The sequence below is a fragment of the Pseudochaenichthys georgianus genome, chromosome 11 (assembly GCF_902827115.2).
Source record: "Pseudochaenichthys georgianus chromosome 11, fPseGeo1.2, whole genome shotgun sequence".
NCBI lineage: Eukaryota > Metazoa > Chordata > Actinopteri > Perciformes > Channichthyidae > Pseudochaenichthys > Pseudochaenichthys georgianus.
In genome coordinates, this window is record NC_047513.1 from 26,922,627 (window position 1) to 26,937,154 (window position 14,528).

A 14,528-nucleotide genomic window follows, 5' to 3' on the forward strand; every position below is an offset into this window, starting at 1 on the left:
AATTTAAAAGATAATTTTGCAAGTCAAAAAAATACAAAAGTGTCGTAAAACTGTGAAGTAACACTTTTATTTGTGTGAAACGCTCAATGAACTAGATCTCTGGTCTCTCACACGTCACCAACACCAAGATGGCCGTCACGTCAGCACATTTCGCCTCTTTCTTTCAGAATGAGGCGAAAAGCATTAAAAGAAGTGAACATCATTACAAGTCTGGGCATGTTGAGAACTGTACATACGGAAAAGGGGAGTTAGCCGGTTCCGTAAGAGCCAGCATGCGGGACCGGCTTTACAAGGTTTCGGTGAGTAACACGAGTGTAATGTGTAACGTTAATGACATCACTTATGCGACTCTGGGATTTGTAGTCTTTCTAGTTGCATATTTTTCATAGTCTTATATTTCAACAGTTTTAAGACAAACTGTGACTTTTTTGACATGGAAATTATTTGTTAAGATTGACAAACATCATAAGTGTAATTCATGGCACAATTCAAATGGGATCGAAAGATAATCTTTCTCTCTCCATTGACTTCAATGCATAATGTTTCCGGAATAAGGTCCCATGGGGCGGAAGTAGATGGGCGGGACTTTGCCTCTCTATGCAAATGTACAGTTAATTGCAGTATTGATTTCGGCCACTAGTGGCAGTACAGATTTCAATGGCGCCGGGCAGCACTTGTGACAAAATAATTGTGGCAACTTTAAATGTACTCTGAGAAGTATGCTTCTAAAAAATCTATTTATTTTTATATTCATAACGACTAATAATAATTTGTTTATTCTCACCAAATTACATTCTGAGCATTCTGAAGTCTTACATATTTAATGTATTGTTTTACTTTGAAAAAAACTTGCAATCTTTGAAAAATATTTCAGATGTGCAGTGTTATCATCCACTTTTTTTCCCAGCAAATAATATGACTCCAAGCTGTGATATTTTCTGTGTTGTGACCACCTTACATCGCCTTTCATCCCATTTTCTCTTGCTAATGAGGAGTCTGAAGCTAAGCCTGCCAAACATCTGGCCACACTGACCCAGTGACAAAGACTCTGTAAGGCGCACACAGATTTGAGCCAAGGCGTGCCACATGTAGACCTCTTCTCTGAAATCCTCGCCATCTGGGAGATTTTCTATGCCAGCGACATATTCCTTCTAATCCTGATTTCCAAAATTCATATGTACTCTTTCCTCCAGCCCTTTATGCCTCTCTGTGTGTCGTCTCTGTTTTGCTATTCATCTGCTGCTGCTCTTTGGTGTGTCAGCGGTGCATTAGCGAGTAATGACATTCACGCTCTGGTCCATACCTACATTGTGTATGCAATGCATTTTGGTTACTATCAAGGTCCTAAACTAAACGTCTGCATATATCCCTTCCTTCATCTGTTACTAAGAGCAACTTCTGTCAGGGCAGATACATTTGAAAGATTCAATGCACGGTTGCTGGGAGTCAAGAAAAAAAAAGCTGAGCAGTTAAGGTGTTTCTTGTGTTCAGCTGAAATTCTAGTTTTTACCGGAGCCGGAATTTTACTTGAAGACAATTCTTTTTCTATATCCACGGTACATCTGGCAGCCATTTGCTAAAAACTCTCTCCCTCTGTCTGATCTTCTTCCCTCTCGTGTGTGTGTGTTGCCGCTGACAACTAGCTACGATGTGCCAGATTGTGAGAGCACTTTTGTCATGCCAGTCATGTCTTGCACCCCGGCTCTGTGAGTCAGCATCATCCTGCTCTGCTATTTGCCCAGGGCCAGGTTCATTAATTAGAGAAGAGTCCTGTGGGAAGGTCTGTGTTTCTCTGCCCGTCGTCCCTCTCTCATTACAGATGTTTGTTAGAGAGGGGCCCCAGCAACAACACCGGGGGGCCGGGGACCATTACATAACAACTGGGGTGTGGAGTCGACATTGCTGAAGGTTGGAATCATTCCAAGGAACGCCAGACACTGACACACAACCTAGGAGGATACATCTCCATATATTTCTATTTTAAATGAATGTACAGTGTTTCAAGGGCATAGGTTAGATTTTGACAAAGGGGCGACATTGCAAGCGCTCCTCCCCTGGGAATACTTAAGTATCAAGCTCTTCATTTCCTGCATTCAGAGGAGATTGTATGCACCGATTTACGGTGAACAGTCTTATTTATGGGAACGATATAAATAAAATGAAAAATAATGCGGAAAGTGACAATTCTAAATATATTGGAATAAAATGCAGTAAGGCTCTGATTAATTTAGTTTTGCTTTCAAGTGTTTGTTCTCCTGTATAACTACTTTCTCTTTCAATGTTATCCCTGTTATGCCATTAAACATGGAGGCATAATATAGACTTCTCTCCTTGTGTCTTTTGCTTGGGAGAGTAACCTCTATAAATGTGCATATATTTTCCCGATACATCCATTTATTAAAATGCATTTATAAAAGGATAGATTGTAATAGCTCATGTGTTGTGTGTCAGAATTATTTCTGCTTATGTTCATAACCATCTAACACTTCCTACATTTGTATTTATATTTTGAAATGTGGCAACAGAAATAAGTCATTATTTATGATAATACGGTTACAATATTTCAGGATCTGTAAAACTGTGTGTTTATATTGAACTTTTTTGATCATTATTATTGTGGTTCATTCGAATTTTGTAGGGACCCTACCATTCCTATCAAATGATACACCTTTTGAATAGAGTTCGTTATACAAAGCGCCTCTGTCGTGTGTATTTTCTCAAACAAGTGTGAGATTGAATGTGAAAGTGGTGGTTTGCTTTTTCCTGACTATGTAATAAACAAATAATAGCAGTCTTTGGAATATAATTATTAATATTCAGCGCTGTTAAATCCAGTATTCACTCATGTAGGAGACTGTCAAAGCGCCACTCTCTTGTCAGGAATTTATTTCAAAAACACACATATCGCTGTCTGAGAAACACTCTCTTACTGACATTTACAAAACAGAGAGATTGTGCAAGCAACGAGGAAATCAAATCTGAATGCGTGAGCAGCAGCAGCAGCAGCAGCAGCAGCAGCAGCAGCAGCAGCAGCAGCAGCAGCAGCAGCAGCAGCAGCAGCAGCAATTACCAAAGCGAAGTTTAGTACCCCATCCAGACTTATTAAGCTTAGTGGTGGAAATATCTGCCCAGGGACTCATTTAGGAGACATTAAGTATTCCCAGAAACAGCCACGAACAGAAACACACAACAACAGATGATTAAAACTCTCACTGAGATTCAATCAATGCAATCAATGTTGCTGCAGAACAATACAGAGCAGTATATTCATGCACATTAAAATGTCTGTTTAACACCACTTGGCCAAAGCAAACAAGAAGACACACCATTATGATTGTAGAGCACATTGTTGGTCACAAATGCATGTCTAAAAGGAGGTTTTTAAACAGACTTTTGGGTGCAGTGACTCATGATTACACATAACAGAGGAAGATTTAGCTGTTGGGCAATAATTCAGTCAAGGAGTTGCCGGAAAGCTCTTGCCCGCTGAAATTATTTGTGTGTTTCTGAGCTGAAATTTTAAAACTCAAGGATCAAAGTGCTCCACTTATCATTTTGGCATGGCTACCGCACAGTTACGTAAGCTCACATATGCATGGAGGAGTGAAGGAAGAAGGAAAACTCTTAGCTAAGAGGCTAATTTAAGGAAAATATTTGCAGCATTATGCAATGTGAGTAGAAGAATAAGGGAATAGGGGATAGACTTACCAATACAATGACAGCAGCCGGCCCAACGAAGGCATAAAGCAGACCGCCCTCCAAGGACAACCAGCAACTAGAGATGAAGATAAAACAAAGACGTGTTCACAGAAGTACAGTACTGTTAAATAGATCACTTCCCCACACGTCGGTCTCACATTGTACTTGTTGTGAGTGCCAAACACTTCACCATAAACTAGTACACAACCAATTAAACATCTTGAGTTTTTTCTGAATGAGATGTAAAGCAGTCATGTGGCTTGGTTAAGTGCCTCTTTCTAAAAATATTGCCCTCAGTGCTGAGCGAATTTATAATGTACATTACCTAAAACATATCCCCGAACCAAAAACCCTATTGGGGAATTTTATTTAGTTTAAAAGCGGACAGTTTAAATGTGTCCTCCAGTTGTGTCATCAGAGCACACTGGAAACCCCTGTGTTGTGTTAATTGCTGCTCAATAAAAAAAGGAGATGAAAGAACCCACATCCCCAAAGCTGATATAAAGTCCTTTTATTAATGAGATGATAAGTAAAGTAAAAGGGAACCAAGTTGTAAACATATTTTAATCATGATGTATTTTGATTTAATTGGTCGACTGGTTAAGGCTGCGGCCCCACGAGGACGAATTCGGTCGTTTGCGTTACTGTTTAGTGTCATATAGACCGTTCGGCCACACGAGGACGACCGAATACAGCACTAAACGACTGAGGAAACGACAACGGGTCCCAAGGTGGAAAGAAATGCATACGCCACTCTCTGGGGGGTCAAACAGCTCCGTGTGTGCGCCCTATACGGACATTTTCAGATCACTGATAGTGATTGCGCAATAGCCCCGCCTCTCCCCACCTCTTCTGCTCACCTCCGCTTACCCCGCGCCAGTGCTGAAGTGTTTCGCCACCAACAACAACAACAATGGCGGATCGCAGAGTTGCTATCGTGCTCCGGACGCTATTGACCATGCTACAGTTGTTTGTGCAACATCTACAGCAATAATGATGAGGCAATAGCCCCGCCTCTCCCCACCTCTGCTGCTCACCCCCACGTCAAAGTAAACTGCACCCTGAATTCAGATTATTTATCTTTCTCTCGCGAGTGAAGTCTAATCTGACAGGACGGAGACACGCAGCTCTGCTCACCTGCAGCTCCTCCCGCTGCAGCAGAACACACACTTCAAGTCAGATCATCACCCTTAGCTATTTTAATTACCTCTCAAACTCCCTACACTAGTTATAAATATGTTTATTTTTACAGTCGGCCGGGTCACTGATTACTGGATGAGCTGCTGCATGAGACAGACACTGGCGCTGTCCGAAGAGAGGGAGGAAAAAGAGAGGCTCCGTGTATTTTATCATTATATTATATAGAGTCGTTATTCATTTGTTTTAAAGCTCAATAAATAACAAAGAAGACCTTTGACCGGCACTTTCATAATTTTGTCCGGAAGATTTCAACTTTAATACACGCTGACTGGCGAAAAACTCTGCCCGGTTCCCTCGGCCCCCACCGCGGAGAATAAACAGAAGGGCAACCATGACAACCTTCTTCTTCGCTGCTTTTGTGGAGGAAGTTACAGCGCCACGTAGAGGCTCCTGCATATGTACTGCAGCTTCTCCAGCGGTTGGAGCTAAACGGAGCGGTCTCGTGTGGGCAGACACTATCCGGATAATTATTGCATGTGGACGGAAGCCGTTTGCGATTGCGTTTGCGTTAATCCTATGCGTTTAGCCGCTTTCGTCCTCGTGGGGCCGCAGCCTAAGAGAGAATTTTGAGGGCATTTGTTGTTTAACCGTAAATCCAACAGTAACTGTCGATAGGTTATTTTAAATGTTCTCCTTGAATGTACACAGATCTACCATATCAAGCGTTACATAATGCAACATGGCTGTGGATCAAATGTGTTAAAGTAAATCTATTTTTTTAATTATCTTTACATGTGTAATTATTGAATGTATTGAAGTTTTTTTGTTTATGTTGTTCTTAAAGTGTGCCATCATTATTACATGTAATCTATTGTTTTTACATTGATCTTGTGTTCTCTATACAATTGTTATATTTTTTACATTAATTAGGTGAAGGCTCCAAATAAGCCCAGCAGGTGTTCTACACCTTCCTGCACTGTTCCTCATTCACTATCTGTAATATGGGTGTATTTCTTAATTGTGCAAAACTATAAGAAAACAAACACAACAAATATATGTTTCTGATGGATTCAGAATATTATAAAAATATCTAAAGACAAAATAAGGAAAAGCTTACTCTAATTTGGACTGTTCCTTATTTAGTCATGAATAAGTGAGATTTCCAACTGGTTTAAAGGGGCTTTAGTTCTGTGAGCTTGATTTCACCAAACTTCAGTCCCTGTGTGCCTCAGGAAGAAAGTGGTTATTGAAATTGGATGGATGGATGGTGGGAGAACAACTGATTGTTGTTTCTTGCTAAGTTAATAATAGTGAGCATCAACAACCACCTCTGCCAGATAGCTCTTTTTTTCAAAAATAATAATACAAATCTATGAAGCTCGAGACCTTCAGGGGAAAATAAGAGGATACAGTGCTTCAAACAGCAAAGGGATAACTTTGAATGCTTTGAATGAATGGCAGTACATGTTGGTAAAAGTTGTGCTATGCTGAGTTATAATGTCCAAATCCAGCAATCCATAAGAATCCAGGGGGTCGCTATAGGAAGTGGTACTCACTAGCTTGCTGTGCCGTAACCTCTCGCTCTGGTGAAACCCACTGACACTGCTACAACTAGAGCCGGGAGACCTGCCGACACAGAGAGGAAGATCAAAAGGTGAGACAAATGATAAAAGGAAGTCTTAATGGGCACGATGAAGCATGTCGGCCAAATAGGATACTTCGGTGTGAACCACTCCATATGGCTCTTCCCATTCAAATGCTAAGCAGCCATGCAATAGCGTGTAACGTGTGCATGTGTGATTGAAACTGACATAGTGCTCTGTAGGTGAGCCCAAGTGCGCTGCATGTGATGGCTGGCACACAGGGTAGCTACAGGCGTGAACACTGGGCTCAGATCCCAGATCAGTGCAGGGAGGGAAGCTATCCTTAAGCCAATCAGGACATTCCTCTTTACCATAACACTGCTATAGGCGACCCACACACCCCGAATGCCTGTGGGGGAGTAAAGCATGTGCGACTGGAGAACAGTCCATAACAAATGTGAGGTATAGCTTGGAGTGGTCAATAAGTCATGCATTAATTAGCTAAATCAAGCAGCTGTGGGTGTGTCTGAATGTGTGTGTGTGTGTGTGTGTGTGTGTGTGTGTGTGTGTGTGTGTGTGTGTGTGTGTGTGTGTGTGTGTGTGTGTGCAAATGAGAGGCAAATAGAGTGAGTTTAAGTGTCACAGAGCGCGTGCCAGAAAGAGAAGGAAATATGCTGGGCTCCGTAATGAGCTTGGCTCTGAAATATTCATGTAATTAACAAAGCTGTGATTATGGCTGCAAATGAAAAGCAATTAGAAAAAGTCACATTAAAATGAACAAATAAGATGGTGGGGAGCCAGGCTGGTCCACTAGGCAGCATGCGCTAACTTTCAAACGGACAACGACAACATCAACCTAGCATATAGCGCAGTATAATACGCTAACACACACATACACTAAGGGTAATCTAAAAGGGATCAGGTAACACCCTAAAGTCTCCTGTTTCCATGACAACTCATTTCAATCACATAAATTGTAGACAAAATATTTAAATGGATGTGAGGAGGCTACGCTGTGTTATCCCCTTCTCTCTGCTCCACTGTTTCATGCATTTTATGTGCATTTGCAAGTAAAGCGGATAATTATGTAGCCGCCACTGCATGATTCCCACACACACACACACACACACACACACACACACACACACACACACACACACACACACACACACACACACACACACACACACACACACACACACACACACACACACACACACACACACACACACACACACACACACACACACACACACACACACACACACACACACACACACATTTAGTATCTCTCTATCTGCGACTATACAACAATCTATACATTCCTCCCTTTCTATCATGTAAGGGCATCAGTGACTTGGCAGATTAGACTGGTGGGATCAATATCGAGTGAAACAAATGGACGATGTGATTGTGTGTGTGTGTGTGTGTGTGTGTGTGTGTGTGTGTGTGTGTGTGTGTGTGTGTGTGCGTGAATGTGTGTGGAGATGGTGTTAGAGGCTGTGGTTGCTATCTCAAAGCATCTTTCCAGTGTTGTGCAGATGGTGTCAAATGTTTCGATTATCCTCCACGGTGCCTGTTGCCTCACGCTGCGGTGCATTGTGAAGACAGCACAATGGAGGGAATTGGAGGGTGAATAGAATGAGGGTGATGTACAGCTGAGAGGAGTGAGATTATCTTGACTCTCAATGCCTACTGTGACCCTTTGTGATTGTGTGCACATGTAACAATTCACAGCCTTGGCTTCAATAAAAGTCACCGATTATACTGTTTTACATCCTCAGATATACACAAAGCATGTTTCTGAAGTGTTTGGCTACAAACACCAAAAAGATCATTGCAGCATTACCCATAATCCCCTCTGTTTCAGCCTTGTTTCCAAAGTGCTGATTCTCTGTCTGTTACTTTAGATGAAAATAAGGAGCCCCTCCCCACGCCCCTCTGAGAGAGATTTGGTTACAAAGAACACCTTAGGCGCATTCACACTGCGGTACTTTTCCCACAAAGGTTCATGCGAACTTAGTTCATGCAAACGGAAAAAGTCCATGGGGGAGGATTAGGCAAATGAAGCCGCTGACGTCACTTCTTCTTCTTCTGCTTTGGGTTTACTGGCAGGCCGCAAACCACTTCACGGCGTATACTGCCGCCCAAAGTCCCCGGCCGGAAGTCCCCGGAGTTGGGGACTGGCTTCAGTAGAAGCTGCTGGGAGTCCCAGCAGCTTCTACTGAAGCCTTCCGAGTAAATCGCCAGAACGCCGACACCTCCTCATCTCCACCGCTCCCATGTTTTATTTTGTGTTGCCATAAGTTAGTCTCTCTGCGTTTCTGCGCTGGGCTAATGCTAATGCTAATAATGCTAATGCGAGGATAATAAAATGGCGGCTTCACAAAACTTTTTGGGAGTTTTACGGGGCGTGGTTTGCAATCCGCCCAGCCAATCAGGAATATAGCTCTTTTCTCACAAAAGAGCCGCTCGAAAGTCCCTGCTCTCCAGCAGGGACTTTCGAGGGGGTAAAAAGGTTCGCATTAACTAATTTTAGTACCGGCTCTTTTTGGTGTGAACGCGATTATGAACTAAGTTCGCATGAACCTTTGTGGGAAAAGTACCGCAGTGTGAATGCGCCTAATGGTGCTCTAGGAGGAGATTCAGGTGATAAGGTGGGGGGGGGGGGGGTTACCTTGGTTGGTGATTAGCTAATAGTTACACAAGCCAAAAAATCGTTATGACATCACAAAGTGGCCAAAATCTGATCAGCTCATTTTCAGACAGGTTTTTATAGAAATGGATCAGGACAAAAAGAGAGAGAATCTTTTTTCCTGAAACGTTTAGAATCTCTTTACACAGAGTGTATAACATGGTAATGTAGAAGAGACATGAACAAGTTGATTTTGCATAATAGGTGACCTTTAAGTAAGATTATATTGGAGTGAAATGATGTAGTGTCCTTGAAACAGCAAATAGTAATGTACAGCAAAGAAAACGGGATACAAGTGAAACGAGAGGAAATTACGGTTATTAAGCAGAATGCAGTCACTTCTACTTCCAATTGCTTATTTTATTTTTAAAAAAAGCCTGTCTTGCTACTCAATCACACCCTCTTGTCACACAACAGTGGTTCAATCAGCATCTAATTCATCTCTTCATTCGCCATGCTGAAATCCTCTGGGACACAACGGCAGATCATATTTCCCGTTACAGCAACAACAGACTACTTAAGCGTTCTAAGTGTAGTGAATGAGGCTACGATAGCGATAGCGTCTCTTTTGAAACGCAGTGACCAATGAGTTTCGAGTCGTTAACGCACGCTGAACTGGCAAGCTGCAGATCCCAATGAAGGTTGTTGCAAGAAGACAAACTTAATGAATCACTCAACATTCTCAATCACGCCGAGTTAATTTTCACAATAAAACGTAACCTTTGAAAAAGACGTTACTAACTTAATGACTTCATTTATTAAAAATGATCAAATAAAGGCTCACCCCAGCCGAGGCACAGGAAACGCTTGCGAATGAGTCGTGACCTCATTTTGCCAATGACGGCCAGATAGGACTGCCATGCCTCCGTCAGCACCCAGCAGAAGGACGCCAAGAAGAAGAAATGCAGGAAGGCGGCAGTCACAGTACAAAGGCCCTGAAGGGGAGACAAATACAGTCAAGGGAGAAAATATATACATCAAACCATTGACACAGGTCGTGTGAGAGGTGTCATAATGAATCATCTATTAGAAATACTCCGCAGAGGGAAACACAACCTCCACAAAACAAAGAGGACTATGGCGGAAAGGGGCTCTAATAAAGCATGTATTGTTTAGAAGAAAAGGAGTCCGCCCTGGCACTGCTGTGCTCCTTATTGTGATCGATACTGACCACTACACAGTGCAGTCTTGCTTAGTCAGGGAGTACTCAAGAGTGCTTTGTGCCAAGCCAGCCTGCCACTTTGAGAACTCCACTGTATGAACCTTGACAACACTTTGTGCTTAAAGACTTTGTTGAATAGGGCAGCATTACTGGCATCATATATGTGTTGACTGGGGAACATGTTTGTTCCGTCTGTTTGTCTGTGCCTCACCTTGCTGAGCGTTTGAGATTGTCCCACCAGAATCAGTAAGTTGGAGGCCAAGATGGAGAGGCAAAAATTCACCAAGATGATGGATCTCTCCGAGCGTATGTACCTACAGAGTGACAGAGAGAGGGGAGAGGCATTTGAGATAAGTATTAACGACAGACTGACGGATTGAACAGCATCCTTTTGGACAATTTGGACAGAGTCATTTGCTTGATTTCGCCATCTGTCATGTATGCTACTAAAAACGAATCACCACCACCCTGCTGTAGTTGAAGCATTTGTTCTTTATTAGGCCTCATTGGAGATTTGGCACAGAAGTGGGCATTGACAAATGGCAATTTGATGTATGGGTTGGAGCCGGAATAGTGAGTGAAAACGCCTGCTGTCTGCACATTGGGATGTGTTTGTGTGAGCACACGTACCTCCAGAAGGCAGCGTAGATTAGCAGCAGGATGAGCAGAGCGGTGCAGGAGACCCCGCAGCCCACCATGAGGGGCACAGAGGGCATACTGGAAGGACCCATGTCCTGAAGAGAGTGATAAGGAATGGAAGAGGAGGGGCAGAAGAGGGGAGAGAAAGATAGTTCAAATGTACCGCAAAGCATTATCCCACACATGTACCCTGTTTGCTTTTGATAAACCAGACGACCAACACGACTTTAAGTCACAGTATTGGCAGTTAGAGCATCAGTTTCCATCATCAGACATCTTAAAGTGAAAAGAAACAAAAGGGTTATATCCACGCACAAACTCTCCTCTTCTAAAACAGGACACAATTAGTCGCTTTAAATAAAAGGTTGGTTCAGCTATCTGCCCCAAATCCCATTTGATTGGATACATTCATTTGCAAATCCCTTGGTTCACAGTGAGTCATCACAAACAGTGCAACAGTTGACAAGAAGAAAAAGGAGAAGGGAAAAAGACACAAACAAAATGGAAGCACAAGACTAACAACTGCACGATTATGATGGTGAGGTCAAAATCTGCTTTATCTTTTTCGTTAAGCAACTAAAGAAATATTACACTATTGTGCTCAACCACGTTGGTAAACATTATAGATTACAATCAATACAGCCAAATCCAAACAACCTTGTTTGCCAGAGACATGTTTGAAGCTAGTTCCTGACTCCAGTTTTATGTGACAGCCTGAATGTTCAAAAGCTGATGTTTACCGTCTAATCGGGGTTAGCGTGCAAAACATGTCTGAAAGCCAATAGCAAGATGGATAAGACAGGTTGATGTTTGAGAAAGTGATAACTGACTGGAATAACCCATGGTGGATTATTTGGCTACATAATTAGAGAATAGTTGGCACACTTCCCGTCTCGCACTTACAGGACCTATTACTACCTGAGGTTAATCCCTTTGGTAGCCTCTTTTAATTGTGACTGCTAATTAAAGACAATTAAGTCCGTTAGAGGGAGCCGGGTAATAACACATAAATACACTAATAGGAAAGTTGCTTTTTGTTAGCAGTATCTCCCCCGCTTTGATGTCAACTACTTCCCAGTGTCACATACAGATCTTGTTATTATAATTATAGCTTCTATTCTGTGTGAGTCACAGACATGAGGACCTATTCATGAAATGTACCGCTGCTCAGGTGGAGGATGTACACTGGCAATGATATCGAATGGCAGTTGTTGATTTTGTTTGATAGATGAAGGGTTAGGTTGTACCGGAGGAGACCATTTAGACTTGATGAGGTGTGGACCTTTGCTAGGAGCCAAATGTAGTAACTAAAACTCTTTACATTGAATTGAATACCCCTGCATTAGACCATAGTGCATAATTAAGCGATATATGTCACGATGTACAGCGGACCTCTGCTTTGCCTCTCTCCCGAGGTGATTCTTTGAAAGGATGAGGAACAGATAAATGAAGCTGCATGGAGAGCAAACTCCCTGCCGTGTCCCAAATGGGTTTAATGTTTGGCCTGCTTTTAAGTTCTCAATCACACAATTTACCTCAATTTACCTCCTAGGGTGGCTTGTCTTCCCTTTCATCCCACAGATTGATCACTACCCTCCCACACACACTGCACAAGGTGTCTTTTATAATAAATAAAGCACATACTCACTCACAAAGGCACGTCCACGCAGATGTGCCAAGTAATTGAAAGTCAGTGTTTAAGCTGTGAGAATGTGTGTGTGTGTGTGTGTGTGTGTGTGTGTGTGTGTGTGTCTATTCAAGATGAGTTGAAGGCAGAGGAGTAATGCAAGAGAGAGGACTTTAAAAAGGACTTAAAATTCAAAGTAAAAAGAAGAAAGAGGAGAGAGTTTTATGAGGAGTAGAGATGGAGTGGGAAGAGTTTAAGACAACTAAGAGAAGAGTAGGAGGAGGAAGAAACAGATGGAGGTAAAGAAAATGAGAGTCGAAGTTCCTCTTTTAGTGGTTTCCCCTGGCTCATCAAAGGAAGCACACTTCTCCAGAGGGAAGTTCAATAGGCTGGATTACCAGTAAAGCATAGCCACACAAAGGGAATGGGGGGACAATGGAAATGGAACATCATCAAAACCACCTCATAAGATGACAAGCATCAGTTCCAGGAAAAAGGAAAGGCTTATGAAGAGAGTGGAAGACAACACAGTCAGTGTGTTTGATATTGTGTACAGAGCAAGGTCAAAGAAAACGTATGCATTGGTGTTTTTTGACAGATCAGACATGAAAGCGGCATAGGGAAGGACACGCACACACTGTCTTACACACCTTTTCTTTTCTTCTTTTCTCTCTTTTAGTTTCACTCTGATTGGTAACCCACTCAATATACGTACCTCCTTAAAATGTCCCTCAGCTTTGCATTATGTCAATTAGATTGAAAGGGTTTTTCTTAATTGGTATGGTTAGGTTATGTGTGCGTGATGATTATGAAGCATCTAATGTCATAATGTGGAAGGGCGCTACAAAGGAAGGAATGAAAAGTAATAAAGGAAACCGAGACACGATTCAACACATCAGGCCTGAGGCTACAGTAGAGGTTTCTCAATACTCTAATTTCCCCTCCTCGACTCCTCGGTCCTCCGGTAGTGACCCGGAAACGGATTTCAGCGCGCCATGTTGAAGGACATCTCATTTCTCTAAATGCACTTCGAGGACCGAGCATCGAGGAGGCTCTCTGGAGGAGCTCTAACCGAGGAGACACTGATGGTTCCTCCACGGCTCCTCCGCGGATGCATTTCCGGGAACGGTGGAGGCGTGACGCACGGCCGGACTTATCTCAGCCAATGACAGCTCTGCATGCATCCCCTGGATATTATTGTAGAAACTGCTCTCATCGCAACGCGATGTTTAAACTTTACAGTGAGAACAGCTGTGAGGTCCGTGCAGAAAGCAGAGCAGTGTGTAAAATATATATCACTCAGTATAACAGGCCTACTCTCTGTATTTGCTGTAGTTTAGTAGATATCTACAAAGAGTCCATATTTTTCTAAGACCATTTAGTGCTTCACATAATAAAATACACAACGGCTGTAGCCTGATTATGCTTTAGGAGCTGTAGGAGTGTGTGGTACAGTGTGTAGGTGTGTGTGTTGTACAGTGTGTAGGTGTGTGTGTGGTACAGTGTGTAGGTGTGTGTGGTACAGTGTGTAGGTGTGTGTGTGGTACAGTGTGTAGGTGTGTGTGTTGTACAGTGCGTAGATGCGGCGGACAGACGGGTCTCAGTTGGTTTGGTGTCCTCTGCTTACTTTTAATAGTTCGTAAATACAACTTTTGGCCCGTAATTTCAATTCCCCATTTCAGCGACCAGAGAGAGAGAGGGGGGGGGGGGCTATATCCAGTCTCTGATTGTGTTACGTTATTATGAGAGTGCTCTCATACTCGTTTGATTCTGAAATTGTATATATTTATATAAATATATGTGTGTCCGCATCTGTAGCCTGTTATTGTCTCATTATACCACACTATCAATGAATTAAAAGTAAATATATAAGTGGTCATGAACACATCTGTCCATTAGACAGAGGGCTGCTCTGCCTCCTGTCATCATTAATGGACGTCTCTTTAAAATGACCGCTCAGAGGAGAGGATTTCTCATTTCTCT

General features: G+C 42.5%; 1 protein-coding gene across 7 annotated transcripts in view; it reads right to left on the reverse strand.

The window, feature by feature from the left end:
* Window positions 1-14,528, reverse strand: part of adgrb2 (adhesion G protein-coupled receptor B2) — a 268,441-nt gene that overhangs the window by 42,680 nt on the left and 211,233 nt on the right. For all 7 annotated transcript variants that reach the window (XM_071204889.1, XM_071204887.1, XM_071204888.1 and 4 more), the window contains exons 17-21: window positions 10,910-11,013; window positions 10,491-10,593; window positions 9,902-10,052; window positions 6,396-6,465; window positions 3,709-3,775 (exon numbers count right to left, since the gene is read on the reverse strand). In XM_071204889.1, coding sequence (XP_071060990.1) covers window positions 3,709-3,775; window positions 6,396-6,465; window positions 9,902-10,052; window positions 10,491-10,593; window positions 10,910-11,013 — 495 coding nt within the window. The remainder of the gene's footprint in view (window positions 1-3,708; window positions 3,776-6,395; window positions 6,466-9,901; window positions 10,053-10,490; window positions 10,594-10,909; window positions 11,014-14,528) is intronic.